This window comes from Salvelinus fontinalis, unplaced genomic scaffold (assembly GCF_029448725.1).
Source record: "Salvelinus fontinalis isolate EN_2023a unplaced genomic scaffold, ASM2944872v1 scaffold_0403, whole genome shotgun sequence".
NCBI classification, from domain to species: Eukaryota; Metazoa; Chordata; class Actinopteri; order Salmoniformes; family Salmonidae; genus Salvelinus; species Salvelinus fontinalis.
In genome coordinates this window covers 18,413-40,000 of record NW_026600612.1, presented here as the reverse complement: position 1 = coordinate 40,000, position 21,588 = coordinate 18,413, and the positions used below count along the sequence as shown (strand labels likewise).

General features: G+C 48.2%; 1 protein-coding gene across 14 annotated transcripts in view; it reads right to left on the bottom strand.

Moving 5' to 3' along the window:
• lef1 (lymphoid enhancer-binding factor 1) overlaps window positions 1-21,588 on the bottom strand; it is a 61,605-nt gene that overhangs the window by 21,611 nt on the left and 18,406 nt on the right. For all 14 annotated transcript variants that reach the window (XM_055913883.1, XM_055913884.1, XM_055913885.1 and 11 more), the window contains exon 4: window positions 6,656-6,788. In XM_055913883.1, the coding sequence (XP_055769858.1) occupies window positions 6,656-6,788 (133 nt within the window). The remainder of the gene's footprint in view (window positions 1-6,655; window positions 6,789-21,588) is intronic.

Here is a 21,588-nt window from a genome sequence, read left to right as displayed (position 1 = left end):
CATGTAGCCCTCCAGTCCATCTAGTCCCCCCATGTAGCCCTCCAGTCCCTCTAGTCCCCCCATGTAGCCCTCCAGTCCCTCTAGTCCCCCCATGTAGCCCTCCAGTCCATCTAGTCCCCCCATGTAGCCCTCCAGTCTCTCTAGTCCCCCCATGTAGCCCTCCAGTCCCTCTAGTCCCCCCATGTAGCCCTCCAGTCCCTCTTAGTCCCCCCATGTAGCCCTCCAGTCTCTCTAGTCCCCCCATGTAGCCCTCCAGTCCCTCTAGTCCCCCCATGTAGCCCTCCAGTCCCTCTTAGTCCCCCCATGTAGCCATCCAGTCTCTCTAGTCCCCCCATGTAGCCCTCCAGTCCCCCTATTCCCCCCATGTAGCCCTCCAGTCCCTCTTAGTCCCCCCATGTAGCCATCCAGTCCCTCTAGTCCCCCCATGTAGCCCTCCAGTCCATCTAGTCCCCCCATGTAGCCCTCCAGTCCCTCTAGTCCCCCATGTAGCCCTCCAGTCCCTTAGTCCCTCTAGTCCCCCCATGTAGCCCTCCAGTCCCTCTAGTCCCCCCATGTAGCCCTCCAGTCCCTCTAGTCCCCCCATGTAGCCCTCCAGTCCCTCTAGTCCCCCCATGTAGCCCTCCAGTCCCTCTAGTCCCCCCATGTAGCCCTCCAGTCCCTCTAGTCCCCCCATGTAGCCTTCCAGTCCCTCTAGTCCCCCCATGTAGCCTTCCAGTCCCTCTAGTCCCCCCATGTAGCGCTCAAGTCCCTCTAGTCCCCCCATGTAGCCCTCAAGTCCCTCTAGTCCCCCCCATGTAGCCCTCCAGTCCCTCTAGTCCCCCCATGTAGCCCTCCAGTCCCTCTAGTCCCCCCATGTAGCCCTCCAGTCCCTCTAGTCCCCCCATGTAGCCCTCCAGTCCCTCTAGTCCCCCCATGTAGCCCTCCAGTCCCTCTTAGTCCCCCCATGTAGCCCTCCAGTCTCTCTAGTCCCCCCATGTAGCCCTCCAGTCCCTCTAGTCCCCCCATGTAGCCCTCCAGTCCCCCTAGTCCCCCCATGTAGCCCTCCAGTCCCTCTTAGTCCCCCCATGTAGCCATCCAGTCCCTCTAGTCCCCCCATGTAGCCCTCCAGTCCCTCATCCAATTTGTAAGTCGCTCTGGATAAGAGCGTCTGCTAAATGACTTAAATGTAAATGTAATGCCCCCCCATGTAGCCCTCCAGTCCCTCTAGTCCCCCCATGTAGCCCTCCAGTCCCTCTAGTCCCCCCATGTAGCCCTCCAGTCCCTCTAGTCCCCCCATGTAGCCCTCCAGTCCCTCTAGTCCCCCCATGTAGCCCTCCAGTCCCTCTAGTCCCCCCATGTAGCCCTCCAGTCCCTCTAGTCCCCCCCATGTAGCCCTCCAGTCCCTCTAGTCCCCCCATGTAGCCCTCCAGTCCCTCTAGTCCCCCCATGTAGCCCTCCAGTCCCTCTAGTCCCCCCATGTAGCCCTCCAGTCCCTCTAGTCCCCCCATGTAGCCCTCCAGTCCCTCTAGTCCCCCCATGTAGCCCTCCAGTCCCTCTAGTCCCCCCATGTAGCCCTCCAGTCCCTCTAGTCCCCCCATGTAGCCCTCCAGTCCCTCTTAGTCCCCCCATGTAGCCCTCCAGTCCCTCTAGTCCCCCCATGTAGCCCTCAAGTCCATCTAGTCCCCCCATGTAGCCCTCCAGTCCCTCTAGTCCCCCCCATGTAGCCCTCCAGTCCCTCTAGTCCCCCCATGTAGCCCTCCAGTCCCTCTAGTCCCCCCATGTAGCCCTCCAGTCCCTCTAGTCCCCCCATGTAGCCCTCCAGTCCCTCTAGTCCCCCCATGTAGCCTTCCAGTCCCTCTAGTCCCCCCATGTAGCCCTCAAGTCCCTCTAGTCCCCCCATGTAGCCCTCCATTCCCTCTAGTCCCCCCATGTAGCCCTCCAGTCCCTCTAGTCCCCCCATGTAGCCCTCAAGTCCCTCTAGTCCCCCCATGTAGCCCTCCAGTCCCTCTAGTCCCCCCCATGTAGCCCTCCAGTCCCTCTAGTCCCCCCATGTAGCCCTCCAGTCCCTCTAGTCCCCCCATGTAGCCTTCCAGTCCCTCTAGTCCCCCCATGTAGCCCTCAAGTCCCTCTAGTCCCCCCCATGTAGCCCTCCAGTCCCTCTAGTCCCCCCATGTAGCCCTCCAGTCCCTCCAGTCAGTGATCATTAAGGCCCGTATCTCTCTCTGTGCTTCCTGTAATGCTCCCTACAGAGAGCATTCACTGGGGCCCTACCCTGTCACTGGCTCCTCAACACAGCTAAGCTCTCCCTCTCTTCATCAACGCTGGGCCTCTTGGGCTTCAAGGTCAAGGGCTCTCAGCCTCCCTCTGCTTGTTGTAGAGGCTGGCGAGAAGTTAAACTGGGAGGGAAGGAGGGAGAGAGGGAGGAGGGGGAGGGTGAAGGAAATTAAGGACCCTAGTAAATGGATATGTCAGACTGGGAGCTATGGTCAATGGAGTGCTGTGTAGGCCTGTGTAGAAGGCCTGCAGTGGCACACACACACACACACACACACACACACACACACACACACACACACACACACACACACACACACACACACACACACACACACACACACACACACACACACACACACACACACACACACACACACACACATAGAAGAGGAAGAAGGCAAACGCCTCCAGATTAACACCAACTCCTAATCCCAGATGGATCCTTCTCTCCACCCCCCTCTTTCTTCTCAGGCTGCAGTCTGAAGGGGTCTAACTCCCTCGGAGCAGCAGAGAGAGGAGGCTTATCTCCAAAGCCACTGTAGCAACGCTGGATTCCAGCACCCCCAGCCCACTTATTCACCACCCCAGTCTCAGGGTGCTCTGTAGGGCACTAGGGAGGGAGGGAAGGAAGGGGAGGGAGCGAAAGGAGGGGGAGCGTGAGAGAGAGGAATGGAGGATGTAAGGAAGGGTAAGGAGGGAAAGTGAGAAGGTAGTGAAGGATAGGAAAGTCCGGAGGGAAGGGAGAGAGTGGGGGAGAGATAGAGATGGAGTGATTGGAGCTCAGTGTTAACACTGTCACTCAAGGCACTAAAAAGGTGCGTAATTACTCGCTCACGTTCACATCAACATCCTTCCCACCATTTTGCCCTGCTAGCCTTGCTTCTGAACCATTTTCATAACCTTATCCACGTGTAGACAGAACGTGTATTTCAAAATATGATCTCGTATTAAAATATTATATTTTAACTGTTACATTTTTTCATTGTAAATTTCGATATGAAGTCTGAAGTCTGTTCAAAGGGCTCCGGAGTTTGACCTTCGATCCGACGTTACCGCCCGGCACATATTAGAGCTTATTAGGACCCATAATGAGAACATCCATGATTTCTTAAATAATTAACGAGAAGATCAAAGTCCTGATCCCGCTATGGAGTGCAGCGAGACGATTGGCTGATGAAAATGAGAGCGAGAGAGCGAGTGAGCAAGAGAACGAGAAGGCAAAAGTGTGATAGAAAGAGAGAAAGAGAGATGGATAGAGACTACCCTCTCTGCTTCCTACATATCTTTAGCACTTTTACAGTATCTAGACCTGAAAATGCCATGGGACTTCATTTACAGCTAATTCATCGAGCAGATCTCTTCTACATGGAACAGTCCAGGCTATGGGAGTGTGTGGATCGATTCAGACTCGGATCTCCTCCAGCGGTTTCTTCACATAACTCCACTCTGTGCTATGTTTATCATCAACTCTCATACTCAATCCCTGGGGACTACTCAGACCAAAATGTATGAGGACTGTAAATGAGGACCAAAACGTTAAAAAAAACGGAGCCCTATGGAAAGCATTACTGTAAAGAAATCCTGTAGCTACAAGGGAAGTGAATGACTTTCTGGCACAAATGCAGCCTTTCACGAAATCCCCTATTCAGTTGTCCTGCTGTGTTGTCCAGCAAGATCACTACGATGTCTGGATGGAGCTGGTGTATGGCGGCCATATTGGATTATTTACTCAACTGCCCCGTCATCACACATCGCATCCTGTCTGGTCTGCCTCCTGCTTTTAAGTAGGGGGCGGTGCGTGGCAGCCGGAAGGAAGAGGGGAGGGGAGCGCATATGGAGGGCCGGGGCCAGACCAGTACAAGACCTATGAACCTCTGCCAAAGTCTCACCCTGACTGTGCCTGGGCTTTCCAACTGCATTTATGCTCTAGCGCCTGTCAGGGGGTTTACTGTGACGTTTTTACCCAGACAGACAGTCTGTCAGGGGTTTAACTGTGACGTTTTTACCCAGACAGACAGTCTGTCAGGGGGTTTACTGTGACGTTTTTACCCAGACAGACAGCCTGTCAGGGGGTTTACTGTGACGTTTTTACCCAGACAGACAGTCTGTCAGGGGGTTTACTGTGACGTTTTTACCCAGACAGGCTGTCTGTCAGGGGGTTTACTGTGACGTTTTTACCCAGACAGACAGTCTCTCAGGGGGTTTACTGTGACGTTTTTACCCAGACAGACAGCCTGTCAGGGGGTTTACTGTGACGTTTTTACCCAGACAGACAGTCTAGTCTGTCAGGGGTTATACTGTGACGTTTTTACCCAGACAGACAGTCTGTCAGGGGTTTTACTGTGACGTTTTTACCCAGACAGACAGCCTGTCAGGGGGTTTACTGTGACGTTTTTACCCAGACAGACAGTCTAGTCTGTCAGGGGTTATACTGTGACGTTTTTACCCAGACAGACAGTCTGTCAGGGGTTTTACTGTGACGTTTTTACCCAGACAGACAGCCTGTCAGGGGGTTTACTGTGACGTTTTTACCCAGACAGACAGTCTAGTCTGTCAGGGGTTTTACTGTGACGTTTTTACCCAGACAGACAGTCTAGTCTGTCAGGGGTTTTACTGTGACGTTTTTACCCAGACAGACAGTCTAGTCTGTCAGGGGTTATACTGTGACGTTTTTACCCAGACAGACAGTCTGTCAGGGGTTTTACTGTGACGTTTTTACCCAGACAGACTGTCTGTCAGGGGGTTTTACTATGATGTTTTTACCCAGACAGACAGGGAAATAGTATTATATAGGGTGACAAATGGAGGGGTAAAAAAAGAGTAGAGAAAGATAGAGAAGAAAGAAAAGGCTTTTCAGCAGTGCAGTGTGGTAAATCCCCGACAGCCTTGCCTGTCTGAGGAGCTCTCTGCTTCATTCAGGTAGGTGGGAAGATGCGATACGCTGTGTGGAGGAATGTGTTCTAGTTTTCTTTCTCTGAGACAGAACGTCACCTAACCACCTTGTGTAGGTGGCTGGGTGAACTGATACGTTACATTTCCCTCTGAGGAATAGCTTTGGCTTCATGCGTCTTTGTGGAGATGGGTCGTGATGAATACGGTGTGATGTGAAAATCTTTACGACACTGAACAAAAATATTAAAAAACGTGCAACAATTTCAACGATTTTACTGAGTTACAGTTCATATTAGGAAAATCTGTAAATTTAAATAAATTCTATGGATTTCACATGACTGGGAAAACAGAAATGCATTTGTTGGTCACAGATACCTTTAAAATAAAAAAGGTAGGGGCGTGGATCAGAAAACTAGTCAGTACTAGTGTGACCACCATTTGCCTCATGCTGTTGATTGTAGCCTGTGGAATGTTGTCCCACTCCTCTTCAATGGCTGTGCGAAGTTGCTGGATACTGGGGGGAACTGGAGCATCCCAAACATGTTCAATGGGTGACATGTCTGGTGAGTATGCAGGCCATGGAAGAACTGGGACATTTCCCCCTTGTGACATGGGGCCGAGCATTATCATGCTGAAACGTGAGGTAATGTTGGCAGACAATGGGCCTCAGGATCTCATCACGGTATCTCTGCATTCAAAATGCCATCGATAAAATGCAACTGTGTTAATTGTATGTAGCTTATGCCTGTCCCTTCCATAACCCCACCGCCACCATGGGGCACACATGTTGACGTCAGCAAACCGCTCGCCCACATGACGCCATCTGCCCGGTACAGATGAACCGGGATTCATCTGTGAAGAGCACACTTCTCCAGTGTGCCAGTGGCCATTGAAGGTGAGCATTTGCCCACTGAGGTCGGTTACGATGCAGAACTGCATGAGCTTCTCTGATACAGTTTCTGACAATTCTTCATTGTGCAAAACCACAGTTCTATCAGCTGTCTGGGTGGCTGGCTTCAGTTGATCCCGCAGGTGAAGAAGCCGGATGTGGAGGTCCTGGGCTGGTATGGTTACATGGGGTCTGCGGTTGTGAGGCCGGTTAGACGTACTACCAAATTCTCTAAAACAATGTTGGCGGTGTCTTATGGTAGAGAAATGGACATTGAATTCTCTGGCAACAGCTCTGGTGGACATTCCTGCAGTCAGCATGCAAATTGCACGCTCCCTCAAAACATGAGACATCTGAGGCATCGTGTCGTGTGACTAAACTGCACATTTTAGAGTGGCCTTTGAATGACCCCAGCACAAGGTGTGTAATGATCATGCAGTTTAATTAGCTTCTTGATATTCCACACCTGTCAGGTGGATGGATTATCTTGGCAAAAGAGAAATGCTCACTAACAGGTATTTAAACAAATTTGTGTACAAAATATGTGTCTCCTTTGTGTTACCATGGTTAATGATGTCCACTGCTTTAGTGATTTGAGGGGAGGGGGGCATTGCCTACCTTGTTTGGGGTTGACGTCCTGGGGGTGGTGTCCGGAGTGGGGTCCGGGAGCGAAATGTTCGTCGCTGTACGTGATGAGGGGGGTGAGCGGATGGACCGCATGCGACGGCTGCACCACCGGAACCTTATTGGACTGGAATGGAGAGGGAGAGAGAGAGGAGGACACCATGAGAGAGGCAGAACACATTAAACAAGGCACTACATGACCTGTCCTCAGTTCAGTTAGCAGATAGCATTTACAGAGTTTTACAGCGCTAAATCAAGTCCCGGCCCTCTCTCAAATGACAAGGGTACGGCCGCTTGGTGATTTGTGTAGCCCACACACACACACACACACACACACACACACACACACACACACACACACACACACACACACACAGAAAAAGGAGCTGGTGAGATGAAAGGGGTGGTGCAGTCACAATTTTTCTGTTTTTAATTATACACTGCTCAAAAAAATAAAGGGAACACTTAAACAACACAATGTAACTCCAAGTCAATCACACTTCTGTGAAATCAAACTGTCCACTTAGGAAGCAACACTGATTGACAATAAATTTCACATGCTGTTGTACAAATGGAATAGACAAAAGGTGGAAATTATAGGCAATTAGTAAGACACCCCCAAAAAAGGAATGGTTCTGCAGGTGGTGACCACACACCACTTCTCAGTTCCTATGCTTCCTGGCTGATGTTTTGGTCACTTTTGAATGCTGGCGGTGCTCTCACTCTAGTGGTAGCATGAGACGGAGTCTACAACCCACACAAGTGGCTCAGGTAGTGCAGTTCATCCAGGATGGCACATCAATGCGAGCTGTGGCAAGAAGGTTTGCTGTGTCTGTCAGCGTAGTGTCCAGAGCATGGAGATGCTACCAGGAGACAGGCCAGTACATCTGGAGACGTGGAGGAGGCCGTAGGAGGGCAACAACACAGCAGCAGGACCGCTACCTCCGCCTTTGTGCAAGGAAGTGCACTGCCAGAGCCCTGCAAAATGACCTCCAGCAGGCCACAAATGTGCATGTGTCAGCATATGGTCTCACAAGGGGTCTGAGGATCTCATCTCGGTACCTAATGGCAGTCAGGCTACCTCTGGCGAGCACATGGAGGGCTGTGCAGCCCCACAAAGAAGTGCCACCCCACACCATGACTGACCCATCGCCAAACCGGTTATGCTGGAGGATGTTGCAGGCAGCAGAACGTTCGCCACGGCGTCTCCAGACTCTGTCACGTCTGACACGTGCTCATGTGCTCAGTGTGAACCTGCTTTCATCTGTGAAGAGCACAGGGCGCCAGTGGCGAATTTGCCAATCTTGGTGTTCTCTGGCAAATGCCAAACGTCCTGCACGGTGTTGGGCTGTAAGCACAACCCCCACCTGTGGACGTCGGGCCCTCATACCACCCTCATGGAATCTGTTTCTGACCGTTTGAGCAGACGCATGCACATTTGTGGCCTGCTGGAGGTCATTTTGCAGGGCTCTGGCAGTGCACCTCCTTGCACAAAGGCGGAGGTAGCGCTCCTGCTGCTGGGTTGTTGTCCTCCTACGGCCTCCTCCACGTCTCCTGATGTACTGGCCTGTCTCCTGGTAGCACCTCCATGCTCTGGACACTACGCTGACAGACACAGCAAACCTTCTTGCCACAGCTCGCATTGACGTGCCATCCTGGATGAACTGCACTACCTGAGCCACTTGTGTGGGTTGTAGACTCCGTCTCATGCTACCACTAGAGTGAAAGTACTGCCAACATTCAAAAGTGACCAAAACATCAGCCAGGAAGCATAGGAACTGAGAAGTGGTGTGTGGTCACCAACTGCAGAACCATTCCTTTTTTGGGGGTGTCTTACTAATCGCCTATAATCTCCACCTTTTGTCTATTCCATTTGTACAACAGCATGTGAAATTTATTGTCAATCAGTGTTGCTTCCTAAGTGGACAGTTTGATTTCACAGAAGTGTGATTGACTTGGAGTTACATTGTGTTGTTTAAGTGTTCCCTTTATTTTTTGGAGCAGTGTATTTCCACACCATTAGGTTGAAATAAGACTCTGAAATTGTGAAAATGCCCTTTTAGTGTAAGAGATTTTGGAGAGAAAATACCCCCTGGAATTTCAGCCTGTTCAGGTGGCATGGAGTTTCTGGCCCACGGCATGACATCACAATCTGATCTGATTATTCTGACCAATGACCAGTAATCTTTTATTTGCATATGTATCCTCCTACTTTGAAGGGGTAATTGTGGTAGGCTCTAGAGTCTCTAAACGATCTTATCCGCCAATCAGGGTTGTGTATGTAAATATATTTTAACTTATATCAACACGCCCACACGATCAGACTGAGCATTTCAATGGCAAAAGGAGGCTCAGCGAAATAAATGATTACAAATATATTTTGCTCAAGTGGCATGGAGTTATTTTCATGAAATAAACAGTGATTTATTAGACATATGTGATGCTAAAAAATAATATTTTAAAAAGCCTGCAAGGGGGCTTTAATGGCACAGTAAAAATAAAACACCTTCCCGCAAGGGAGGTCTCAATGTACTCCCCTTCCAGCCTTTCCCCCACACCTCAAAACTTTGTTTAGCCTTGGTCAGTGAGGACTGACCCTATTTCCTGCCTAAAGGCAGAGGGGGTTGGAAAGAAGGGGGAGAGTGAAAGAGAAAGCCCCACAGGGTAGAGTTAGAGCAGAGGTCTTAGCAGTGAGATCAAAGGCAGTCATTAGCCGGTGAATAAGAGGAGTTCATTACAGAGCCAGAGCCGGGGGAAGGAGGAGAGAAGGAGGGATGAGCGATGGAGGAGGGGTGATGGAGAGAGAAAAAGATAGGGCAAGAGAAAGAGGGAAGGATGACAAGACACGGAAGGAGGACGAGAGAGAGAAAGAACATGTTTCCCATGCCAATAAAGACCCTTGAATTGAAAGAGAGATTTGAAAGAGAAGGACAAGAAAGGGAGAGAGAGAGAACGAGAAAGAGGACGAGAGCGAGATCTCATAGAGGCGTCTGCAGTAGAACCAAAAGTCAGGGTTAATCACGTCAGCAGTGGTCTGGCCACAGCACCCCATTCCCTACCGCCCCCCACCCTTAGGCTGACTCACAGAGGCCTGCACCCCCCACCACGCCCCTCCAACCCAGCCAGCCGCTTACACGCTCCAACAGCACTGAACACATGGTACTGCTTAGCCATGCTAAATCTACTACTCACAATCAGAGCACCCAGCACTGACCCTGGACCTGATTGACTTGTAGAGTCAAAACAGCATTTCTAAAGGATATACGGCTTTGTCTCAAAAAACGATCAATCTATTCCGGTGTGTATAAGAATGATGGGTAAACGTATGGCATGATATTTCAAAAGGCTATACGCTTGATCTGACAGTCATCCATCAACCAATCCTACACATTTTGACTACACCCAATCTTTCCCAACATATAACACATGCTATCCCTAAACAAACAAACAAACAAGCATACATACATACATATAATACATATAAATATATATATACACATACAGTTGAAGTCGGAAGTTTACATACACTTAGGTTGGAGCCATTAAAACTCGTTTTTCAAACACTCCACAAATTTCTTGTTAACAAACTATAGTTTTGGCAAGGCGGTTAGGACATCTACTTTGTGCATGACACAAGTCATTTTTCCAACAATTGTTTACAGACAGATTATTTCAATTATAATTCACTGTATCACAATTCCAGTGGGTTAGAAGTTTACATACACTAAATTGACTGTGCCTTTACACAGCTTGAAAAATTCCAGAAAATGATGTCATGGCTTTAGAAGCTTCTGATAGGCTAATTGACATAATTTGAGTCAATTGGAGGTGTACCTGTGGATGTATTTCAAGGCCTACCTTCAAACTCAGTGCCTCTTTGCTTGACATCATGGGAAAATCAAAAGAAATCAGCCAAGACCTCAGAAAAACAATTGTAGAACTCCACAAGTCTGGTTCATCCTTGGGAGCAATTTCCAAACACCTGAAGGTACCGCGTTCATCTGTACCAACAATAGTACGCAAGTTTAAACACCATAGGACCAAGCAGCCATCATACCGTTCAGGAAGGAGATGCGTTCTGTCTCCTAGAGATTAACGTACTTTGGTGCGAAAAGTGCAAATCAATCCCAGAACAACAGCAAAGGACCTTGTGAAGATGCTGGAGGAAACAGGTACAAAAGTATCTATATCTACAGTAAAACGAGTCCTATATCGACATAACCTGAAAGGCCGCTCAGCAAGAAAGAAGCCACTGCTCCAAAATCGCCATAAAAAAGCCAGACTACGGTTTGCAACTGCACATGGGGACAAAGATCGTACTTTTTGGAGAAACGTCCTCTGGTCTGATGAAACAAAAATAGAACTGTTTGGCCATAATGACTATCGTTGTGTTTAGAGGAAAAAGGGAGAGGCTTGCAAGCCGAAGAACACCATCCCAACCGTGAAGCACGGGGGTGGCAGCATCATGTTGTGGGGGTGCTTTGCTGCAGGAGGGACTGGGGCACTTCACAAAATAGATGGCATCATGAGGGAGGAAAATTATGTGGCTATATTGAAGCAACTTCTCAAGACATCAGTCAGGAAGTTAAAGCTTGGTTGCAAATGGGTCTTCCAAATGGACAATGACCCCAAGCATACTCCCAAAGTTGTGGCAAAATGGCTTAAGGACAACAAAGTCAAGGTATTGGAGTGGCCATCACAAAGCCCTGATCTCAATCCTGTAGAAAATGTGTGGGCAGACCTGAAAAAGCGTGTGTGAGCAAGGAGGCCTACAAACCTGATTCAGTTACACCAGCTCTGCCAAAATTCACCCAACTTATTGTGGGAAGCTTGTGGAAGGCTACCTGAAACATTTGACCCAAGTTAAACAATTTAAAGGCAATGCTACCAAATACTAATTGAGTGTATTTAAACTTCTGACCCACTGGGAATGTGATGAAAGAAATAAAAGCTGAAATAAATAATTCTCTCTACTATTATTCTGACATTCCACATTCTTAAAATAAAGTGGTGATCCTAACTGACCTAGGACAGGACATTTTTACTAGGATCAGGAATTGTGAAAAACTGAGTTTAAATGTATTTGGCTAAGGTGTATGTAAACTTCCGACTTCAACTGTATATATATATAAATAAATAAAACACCACTAGGTGACTTTCATTGGCTTAATTTGCAGCGAGGAGATTCGTGCTAGGGTGACATTCTCAGCATGCTAATTTGTGGCAAGGCTACAACTCCCCCTGGAATTTCCCGTGTTGCCGGACCGACCCCTCACAGACCGGCACCGAACTACCACCTCTCCCCCCTACCCCCTCTGGGAATGTCCTAACCAGGGGTTTAGCAGTAGGGTGGGGTGGATCTCAGCTATAAACACCTTACTAAAAGGGCCTTCATGCATGTCAGATTCCGGAGCCTGGTTAAGCATCAAGACCCCCAGGTCTCCAGCCCTCTCACACACACACACACACACACACACACACACACACACACACACACACACACACACACACACACACACACACACACACACACACACACACACACACACACACACACACACACACACACACCAGCATCAAACATATCAAGTACGCTTGGCTTGACCACCTCTTACGTAATGTTGGATCCTGCCTCAAAATACCAACATTTGCAGAACTAATTTGCATAGTAATGAAAAACACCAAAAAGGGCTTCCGATCAAAAATAGAGTGAGCATCAACTACAAAAAATTATCTCAATACAACTTCAAACAAAATTAGCTCACTCATAGCAACTAATTAGTCCCTAAACCCTGGCTCTAAAGTCCTGACGTCTCAAGCCCAGGAGAACCCAGGTCAGCCAGGGTCAAAGGTCAGGGGATAATCTGTGTGTTGGAATAGCTTTAATGGCACTTTATCCCACCAGAATGAGGACCGAAGAGGACTCCCAAATAGAGGGCCTGAATTGGGCCTGGAGCAGCCAGGGACATGCCTGTACTAGCTGGGGCTAAAATTATACCATCCTCACCCCTCTTCTCTTAATTGTTACGCCTTTCAGCTCACATTTGCTTCCCTGCGGGAACGAGATAAAAACCTGGATGGAGGATTTTCATTTAAGCTCTCCAGTCTTCGGGTTCTCTTCTCCGACAGAGGGAGAGAGAGTGAGGATGGAGAGAGAGAGAGAGAGAGAGAGAGAGAGAGAGAGAGAGAGAGAGAGAGAGAGAGAGAGAGAGAGAGAGAGAGAGAGAGAGAGAGAGAGAGAGAGAGGGAGGATGGAGAGAGAGAGAGAGAGAGAGAGAGAGAGAGATCCTAAACCATATAAATGAGACAATTTAACAAGCATGCAGTCATTGATGCAGATACACACAGAAACCCGTGCACCCACTTCCCCCTATATCTCCAGCTCCATCCCATGGCAGAAAAACCAACACGGCCCGTTGCTGACGGACTCTCTGGCACCTGAGAAAGCCGAGGAGCTTTTGAAATGCCCTTGCCTCCACCATATTGGAGAAGACCTCTTTTGTGCTCACCCAGTTGCAGCTGTCACAGCCCATTTCTCTCAACTTCTTAATAAACTGTGCCTCCATTGTGTGCCGTCCTTAAGGCTAAATCCACCAGGGGAAACCTGGGGGCTTCTGTGACCGTCACAGCTTTTACTGAATCTAGGAGGCACATATGCATCCTCTACCTAAACCATAACTCTACTACCAGCCAGTACCATCCTGTGACTAAACCATAGAACCACTATTAGCCACTAGCCAGCACCATCCTCTACCTAAACCATAGCACCACTATTAGCCAATAGCTAGCACCATCCTCTACCTAAACCATAGCCCACTACCAGCCACTAGCCAGCACCATCCTCTACCTAAACCATAGCCCCACTACTAGCCAGCACCATCAAATACCTAAACCATAGCACCACTACTAGCCACTAGCCAGCACCATCCTCTACCTAAACCATAGCCCCACTACTAGCCACTAGCCAGCACCATCCTCTACCTAAACCATAGCACCACTACTAGCCAGCACCATCCTCTACCTAAACCATAGCCCACTACTAGCCAGCACCATCCTAACTAAATCATAGCCCACTACAAGCCAGCACCATCCTCTACCTAAACCATAGCCCACTACTAGCCACTAGCCAGCACCATCCTAACTAAATCATAGCCCACTACAAGCCACTAGCCAGCACCATCCTCTACCTAAACCATAGCCCACTACAAGCCAGCACCATCCTCTAACTAAACCATAGCTCCACTACTAGCCACTAGCTAGCACCATCCTCTACCTAAACCATAGCACCACTACTAGCCAGCACCATCCTCTACCTAAACCATAGCACCACTACTAGCCAGCACCATCCTCTACCTAAACCATAGCACCACTACTAGCCAGCACCATCCTCTACCTAAACCATAGCACCACTATTAGCCAGCACCATCCTCTACCTAAACCATAGCACCACTATTAGCCAGCACCATCCTCTACCTAAACCATAGCACCACTACTAGCCAGCACCATCCTCTACCTAAACCATAGCCCACTACTAGCCACTAGCCAGCACCATCCTCTACCTAAACCATAGCACCACTACTAGCCAGCACCATCCTCTACCTAAACTATAGCACCACTACTAGCCACTAGCCAGCACCATCCTAACTAAATCATAGCCCACTACAAGCCAGCACCATCCTCTACCTAAACCATAGCCCACTACCAGCCACTAGCCAGCACCATCCTCTACCTAAACCATAGCACCACTACTAGCCAGCACCATCCTCTAACTAAACCATAGCCCCACTACTAGCCACTAGCTAGCACCATCCTCTACCTAAACCATAGCCCCTACCAGCTACTAGCCAGCACCATCCTCTAACTAAACCATAGCACCACTACTAGCTAGCACCATCCTCTAACTAAACCATAGCACCCCTACTAGCTAGCACCATCCTCTAACTAAACCATAGCCCACTACCAGCCACTAGCCAGCACCATCCTCTAACTAAACCATAGCACCACTACTAGCTAGCACCATCCTCTACCTAAACCATAGCACCACTACTAGCTAGCACCATCCTCTACCTAAACCATAGCACCACTACTAGCTAGCACCATCCTCTAACTAAACCATAGCACCCCTACTAGCTAGCACCATCCTCTAACTAAACCATAGCCCACTACCAGCCACTAGCCAGCACCATCCTCTAACTAAACCATAGCACCACTACTAGCCAGCACCATCCTCTAACTAAACCATAGCACCACTACTAGCTAGCACCATCCTCTACCTAAACCATAGCACCACTACTAGCTAGCACCATCCTCTACCTAAACCATAGCACCACTACTAGCTAGCACCATCCTCTACCTAAACCATAGCACCACTACTAGCTAGCACCATCCTCTACCTAAACCATAGCACCACTACTAGCTAGCACCATCCTCTAACTAAACCATAGCACCACTACTAGCTAGCACCATCCTCTACCTAAACCATAGCCCACTACCAGCCACTAGCCAGCACCATCCTCTACCTAAACCATAGCACCACTACTAGCCAGCACCATCCTCTACCTAAACCATAGCCCACTACTAGCCAGCAACATCCTCTACCTAAACCATAGCACCACTACTAGCTAGCCCCATCCTCTACCTAAACCATAGCCCACTACCAGCCACTAGCCAGCACCATCCTCTAACTAAACCATAGCACCACTACTAGCCAGCACCATCCTCTAACTAAACCATAGCCCACTACTAGCCAGCAACATCCTCTAACTAAACCATAGCCCACTACTAGCCAGCACCATCCTAACTAAATCATAGCCCACTACAAGCCAGCACCATCCTCTAACTAAACCATAGCACCACTACTAGCCAGCACCATCCTAACTAAATCATAGCCCACTACAAGCCAGCACCATCCTCTACCTAAACCATAGCACCACTACTAGCCACTAGCCAGCACCATCCTCTACCTAAACCATAGCCCACTACCAGCCACTAGCCAGCACCATCCTCTACCTAAACCATAGCCCCACTACTAGCCAGCACCATCAAATACCTAAACCATAGCACCACTACTAGCCACTAGCCAGCACCATCCTAACTAAATCATAGCACCACTACTAGCCAGCACCATCCTATACCTAAACTATAGCACCACTACTAGCCAGCACCATCAAATACCTAAACCATAGCACCACTACTAGCCAGCACCATCAAATACCTAAACCATAGCACCACTACTAGCCAGCACCATCCTCTACCTAAATCACAGCACCAAGATGTATGCATACAGATGCCAAAATAAAATGGTAAATTGTCACAATATTAAATGGACACGGAGAGTTTTGGGGGACTTGACTTGCACAAGGAGAAGGAAGGGGCATTTCTGTTCCCCCAGAAAACAAGTCATTGGAGATGACCGGGCACAACTGAAGGAGCTGCCATTTTAAAAGTAGTTCAGGTGGTTTCTTATGGACTAGCCGCACTCTCCTTCCTCTAACCACTCCCTGCTTCATGCCAAGTTTACAAAGAATTAAACAAAAATTAAATACTTTCGTACTAAGCAGTTAGAGGAAGTGGTTGCACAGCTCTGACTTGACCACGACCGTGGAGGGTCATACAATGTCGCCGCGATTTGATCGCCCCTTCTGGTCCCCCGTGACGATGGCTCAAACTGTGGCGGCAGCAGCGGTCTTTTTTAATGTCAGGGAAGAAATAGGCTTAGGTTCTCGTTTCTATTCACATTTCACACACAGAGACAGAGAGAGGGCACGGATTTGGAAATAAACGTTCCATTTGAGAATTTTATAACCAGGCTTGGGGCCCTTTTCAAGCGGCCTCAGATGTGGTTTGAAAAGAAATTCATTGCGCGGAACTGGCGCTGGCAGAGAGCCACGGTGTTTGAGAGGAGAAACACTAGCGCCAACACTTTGCTTTGTAACAGAACAGGGAGGCTCAATGCCTTGGCGTGCTGCTCTGTGTGTGTGTGTGTGTGTGTGTGTGTGTGTGTGTGTGTGTGTGTGTGTGTGTGTGTGTGTGGTGTGTGTGTGTGTGTGTGTGTGTGTGTGTGTGTGTGTGTGTGTGTGTGTGTGTGTGTGTGTGTGTGTGTGTGTGTGTGTGTGTGAATGTATATGTGTAGTCCCAAGCCCCATCTTAATTTGATCAGTTTCTCATACAGGAAAATAATCCTGCAGCAACAGGACATGTGAATTATTATGTGGATTATAATTAAATGGTCATTTTTGTGGGGATTGATACATTTTCAGTAAGGATAAATCAAGTTTGACATTATAAAGTGGAAATAACTAACTTTTTAAACAGAGATTAGACTTTTTAGTCTTGAATCTGGTTCTGGAGGCAGCTCTGCAGTGGGCACTAGGCGACACAGCCACAAAGTCCTAGAATCTGATTTAAAACCTAACCTTAAGCACACTGCTAACCCTAATGCCTAACACTGATATCGCCACCCCTTCCCTTGCATCGTGTACAGCGCTAGTCGACAGTTGGCTAACACTGTCGTACAGTCTCAGATAGGAAGGGATTCTCCACCCCCCACCACCTCTCCTTCCCCTACAGCCTGCTTGGCATCTCTAACTCCCCCCCCCCTACCACACCACTTGCCTTTTGTGCTCCAATCAATTATCCCTCGTCTGCCGAGTGAGGGGGGAGGGAAAACGAAAAAAGGGGGAAGTTTATAATAATCACTTCCCACTTCTGTAATTTATATGCAATGAGGACTCAGCGTGCCCGTAGCTACAATCAAGTGTGTGTCGGAACCACGTGAGGTGTTTCCAGAAACCATCGAGGACGGAGAGACTAAAGTAGCAGATTCCCATGATTCCCCATGCTGCTAAATCCGCTGACTGAAAAGCCCTTCCTCAGCTCCTTGCTGTTCTGTTATGCAGCCAGGGCCCTTTACCAGCCACACCTGAAAATACACACTGTTACTGATTGAGTCTGGTCACGTACTCTGGGAGAGAGAGAGATAGAGAGAGACAGAGACAGAGAGAGACAGAGAGAGAGAGAGAGACAGAGAGAGACAGAGACAGAGACAGAGACAGAGAGAGACAGAGACAGAGAGAGACAGAGACAGAGAGAGACAGAGAGAGACAGAGAGAGACAGAGAGAGACAGAGACAGAGAGACAGAGAGAGAGACAGAGAGAGAGACAGAGAGAGAGAGACAGAGAGAGACAGAGAGAGACAGAGACAGAGTCAGAGAGAGACAGAGACAGAGAGAGACAGAGAGAGACATAGAGAGACATAGAGAGACAGAGAGAGACAGAGAGAGAGACAGAGAGAGACATCGAGAGACAGAGAGACAGAGAGAGACAGAGACAGAGACAGAGAGACAGAGAGAGAGACACAGAGACAGAGAGAGAGACAGAGAGAGACAGAGAGAGACAGAGACAGAGACAGAGAGACAGAGAGACAGAGAGACAGAGAGAGAGAGAGAGAGAGAGAGAGAGAGAGAGAGAGAGAGAGAGAGAGAGAGAGAGAGAGAGAGAGAGCAAGCAATATGTGACCTGTTGCCACAAGGGAAACACCATTGTAAATACACACACAGAAAGAGACAGACAGACAGACAGACAGACAGACAGACAGACAGACAGATCAAAGGTATAACCACAGACAACAGAATGTGTTGGCACCCTCAGAGGGTCAGAAGCATCCGGAAGCATCCCGGTTTTCAGGGGGAAAGCAGAGAAGAGGTGAAGCCTGAAACCCGGATGCTTCCGGTTTCGTCTGAGCCCGCTCAGGCCTTTCTTTTACGCCTGCTACGTTAGGTTAATGTTCTGGTTAGCTTGACGATTACTCTTCTTGGCCAGTTCACAGACATATTCCCGCTGCGTTATCCTGATGTCTGGATTGCTGCACACCTGCTTGACCACACGTGACCTTTTGGTTTGTGTTTCAGGCAGGACTGTTTGATGACAAGCTACACACAATCTGTCTATGAGTCAGTCAGCACATACTAGCATGTTAGAGGACAATCAATGTAAATACATACAGTACAGAGGAAAATCTCAGTGTATACATACAGTACAGAGGAAAATCTCAGTGTATACATACAGTACAGAGGAAAATCACAGTGTACACATACAGTACAGAGGAAAATCACAGTGTACACATACAGTACAGAGGAAAATCACAGTGTACACATAGAGTACAGAGGAAAATCACAGTGTACACATACAGTACAGAAGAAAATCACAGTACAGTACAGAGGAAAATCACAGTGTACATACAGTACCGAGGAATATCACAGTGTATACACACAGTACATTAATGTAGACTAGATCGTCATGACACTTAAGCCTCTACTGAAATTATATTAATCTTTCTCAGCTGAGAGAGAATTCATCTGAAAGTAATGAATGGGGAGACCAACCAAGACAAGAGCAAAACCAGCCCAGATCCTGCCTCTCCTAGCTTGTTTAAACACTTGTTCTCAGACACAGTGCCACTGATGACTCCGTACAGGGCTACTGTAAAAATCTGCGAACACAAAGGCATTAGATAGAGAGAACTGTGGGCGTGGGGCAAACTAAAGCCCTATGGAGACATACATAGTCTGGCCAGGTGTTCCCTCTCAGGGGCTCTGAGTGTGTGGAATGCCTGACCTTTGCACAACAAAGGTGAGCAAACACACCCCCTCCAAAAACGGCCCCCTCCCAGTGTCTCTCCGTTTATAGGCCACAGAAAGAAAGGGACCGCCACTCTCCTCTCTCCACTACCTCTCCACCAAAACACACTACCAACCCGGGTGAAGTTTAAATAAATAACCAATTACTATTCCCAGAGTGGTTTGAACCCCCAGGAAGTCAGTCAGCCAGCCCAGCTCTCGGTGAAGTGTTAAAAATTGAACGTTTTATTGGCAGGATGGCCTTTTGGCCAGGGGGCTTAATGTAACGAAACCCAATTAATAAGAGAAGAAAGCCAGGCCGCCAGCGAGGGATGGAGGGAGGAGAGGGAGGGAAAGGGGGAGCGCCACGCGCCCAGGGTAATGAGAGGAACGAGGGGAGCGGAGGAGTGAACGAACGAGGGGATAGAGAGGAGTGGAGGAGGAAATGAAAGCCAGCCCCGGAGAGAAATGTACATCTATGAACTGGAACCCCCCCCATTCCCCTCACCCCTGTCCTCAATCTCATAGCGTCAGTGACAGTCCAATAGTTCAGCCTAGTCCTGCATTTAAAGCTCGTTGCTGCCTGAACTAGTTATTCCAAAACCTTACATTAATATTGACACCCATGTTTTGTTTTTTTACTTTCAGCTTAAACTTCTCCCTTCACATATATTCGCATTGACCAAATCCCATTTTTCAATGCGACAGTGATGTTGACTGAATTACAGTGGGAATCTAACACGCAAAGAAGCAGTCACTTATCATAAGACCTCCCTTAAACAACAAACGCCACCGTGAGAACATACAAACGCCGTACATTAATGCACAGCGAGACACCACACGACGGGCCTATAGCGAAACGCTAGACACACACACAGCCCGCAAAACAAACACTAATGTACACACACATTCTAGATTAGAGACTCCCATGTGTACACCCCCCCCCCCCCCCCACATTCATCCTGCTCTGCCTGCATATGCAAACAAAGGGCCCCATTTACAGCTAAGTGTCATTTCTCCATATCACCAAACAGAAGCTCTGAATAGGACACAGATGAATTAGGAGGTATTACCCAACATCCTTGAATTTTCAGATTGAAGATTCAACAGAGGCTGAATGGGGGGTTTCATAACCCAAACTCATTGACCCTCCGGCTTCAAGTGTATTTCCCCAAGCAAACCAATCCCACCGGCTCTCACTCTCCTCTTATGAAGGGGCCAGTTGGGGGAATGTGTGTGAAATAGGCCTGCTCTGATGAAAAGACACAGGTTTCATTTTCTCAAAGTGTACAAACTCACTTCTTTCCTTGTGTGTTGGGGGAACTAGGCCATTAGAAGCACTGAGTTCGAACAACAAAGTCGCTGAACTCTCTATGGGGAAACACTTAAAGGACTGTAGAGGTGATAGTCCCCGTCAAATGGGTTAAAGATGCTCTACGGCTATTTTTTTAAACATTTCCTGTTGAAAAACAATATCCCAAGTACACATACAGTAATGTACATACAGTTGAAGTTGGAAGTTTACATACACCTTAGCCAAATACATTTAAACTCAGTTTTTCACAATTTCTGACATTTAATCTTAGTAAAAATTCCCTGTCTTAGGTCAGTTAGGATCACCACTTTATTTTAAGAATGTGAAATGTCAGAACAATAGTAGAGATAATGATTTATTTCAGCTTTTATTTCTTTCATCACATTCCCAGTGGGTCAGAAGTTTACATACACTCAATTAGTATTTGATAGCATTGCCTTTAAATTGTTTAACTTGGGTCAAACATTTCGGGTAGCCTTCCACAAGCTTCCCACAATAAGTTGGGTGAATTTTGGCCCCTTCCTCCTGACGGAGCTGGTGTAACTGAGTCAGGTTTGTAGGCCTCCTTGCTCGCATACGTTTTTCAGTTCTGCCCACAAATGTTCTATAGGATTGAGGTCAGGGCTTTGTGATGGCCACTCCAATACCTTGACTTTGTCGTCCTTAAGCCATTTTGCCAAAACTTTGGAAGTATGCTTGGGGTCGTTGTTCATTTGGAAGATCCATTTGCGACCAAGCTTTAACTTCCTGACTGATGTCTTAAGATGTTGCTTCAATATAGCCACATCATTTTCCTCCCTCATGATGCCATCTATTTTGTGAAGTGCACCAGTCCCTCCTGCAGCAAAGCACCCCCACGACATGATACTGCCACCCCAGTGCTTCACGGTTGGGATGGTGTTCTTCGGCTTGCAAGCCTCCCCCTTTTTCCTCCAAACATAATGATGGTCATTACGGCCAAATAGTTCTATTTTTGTTTCATCAGACCAGCGGAC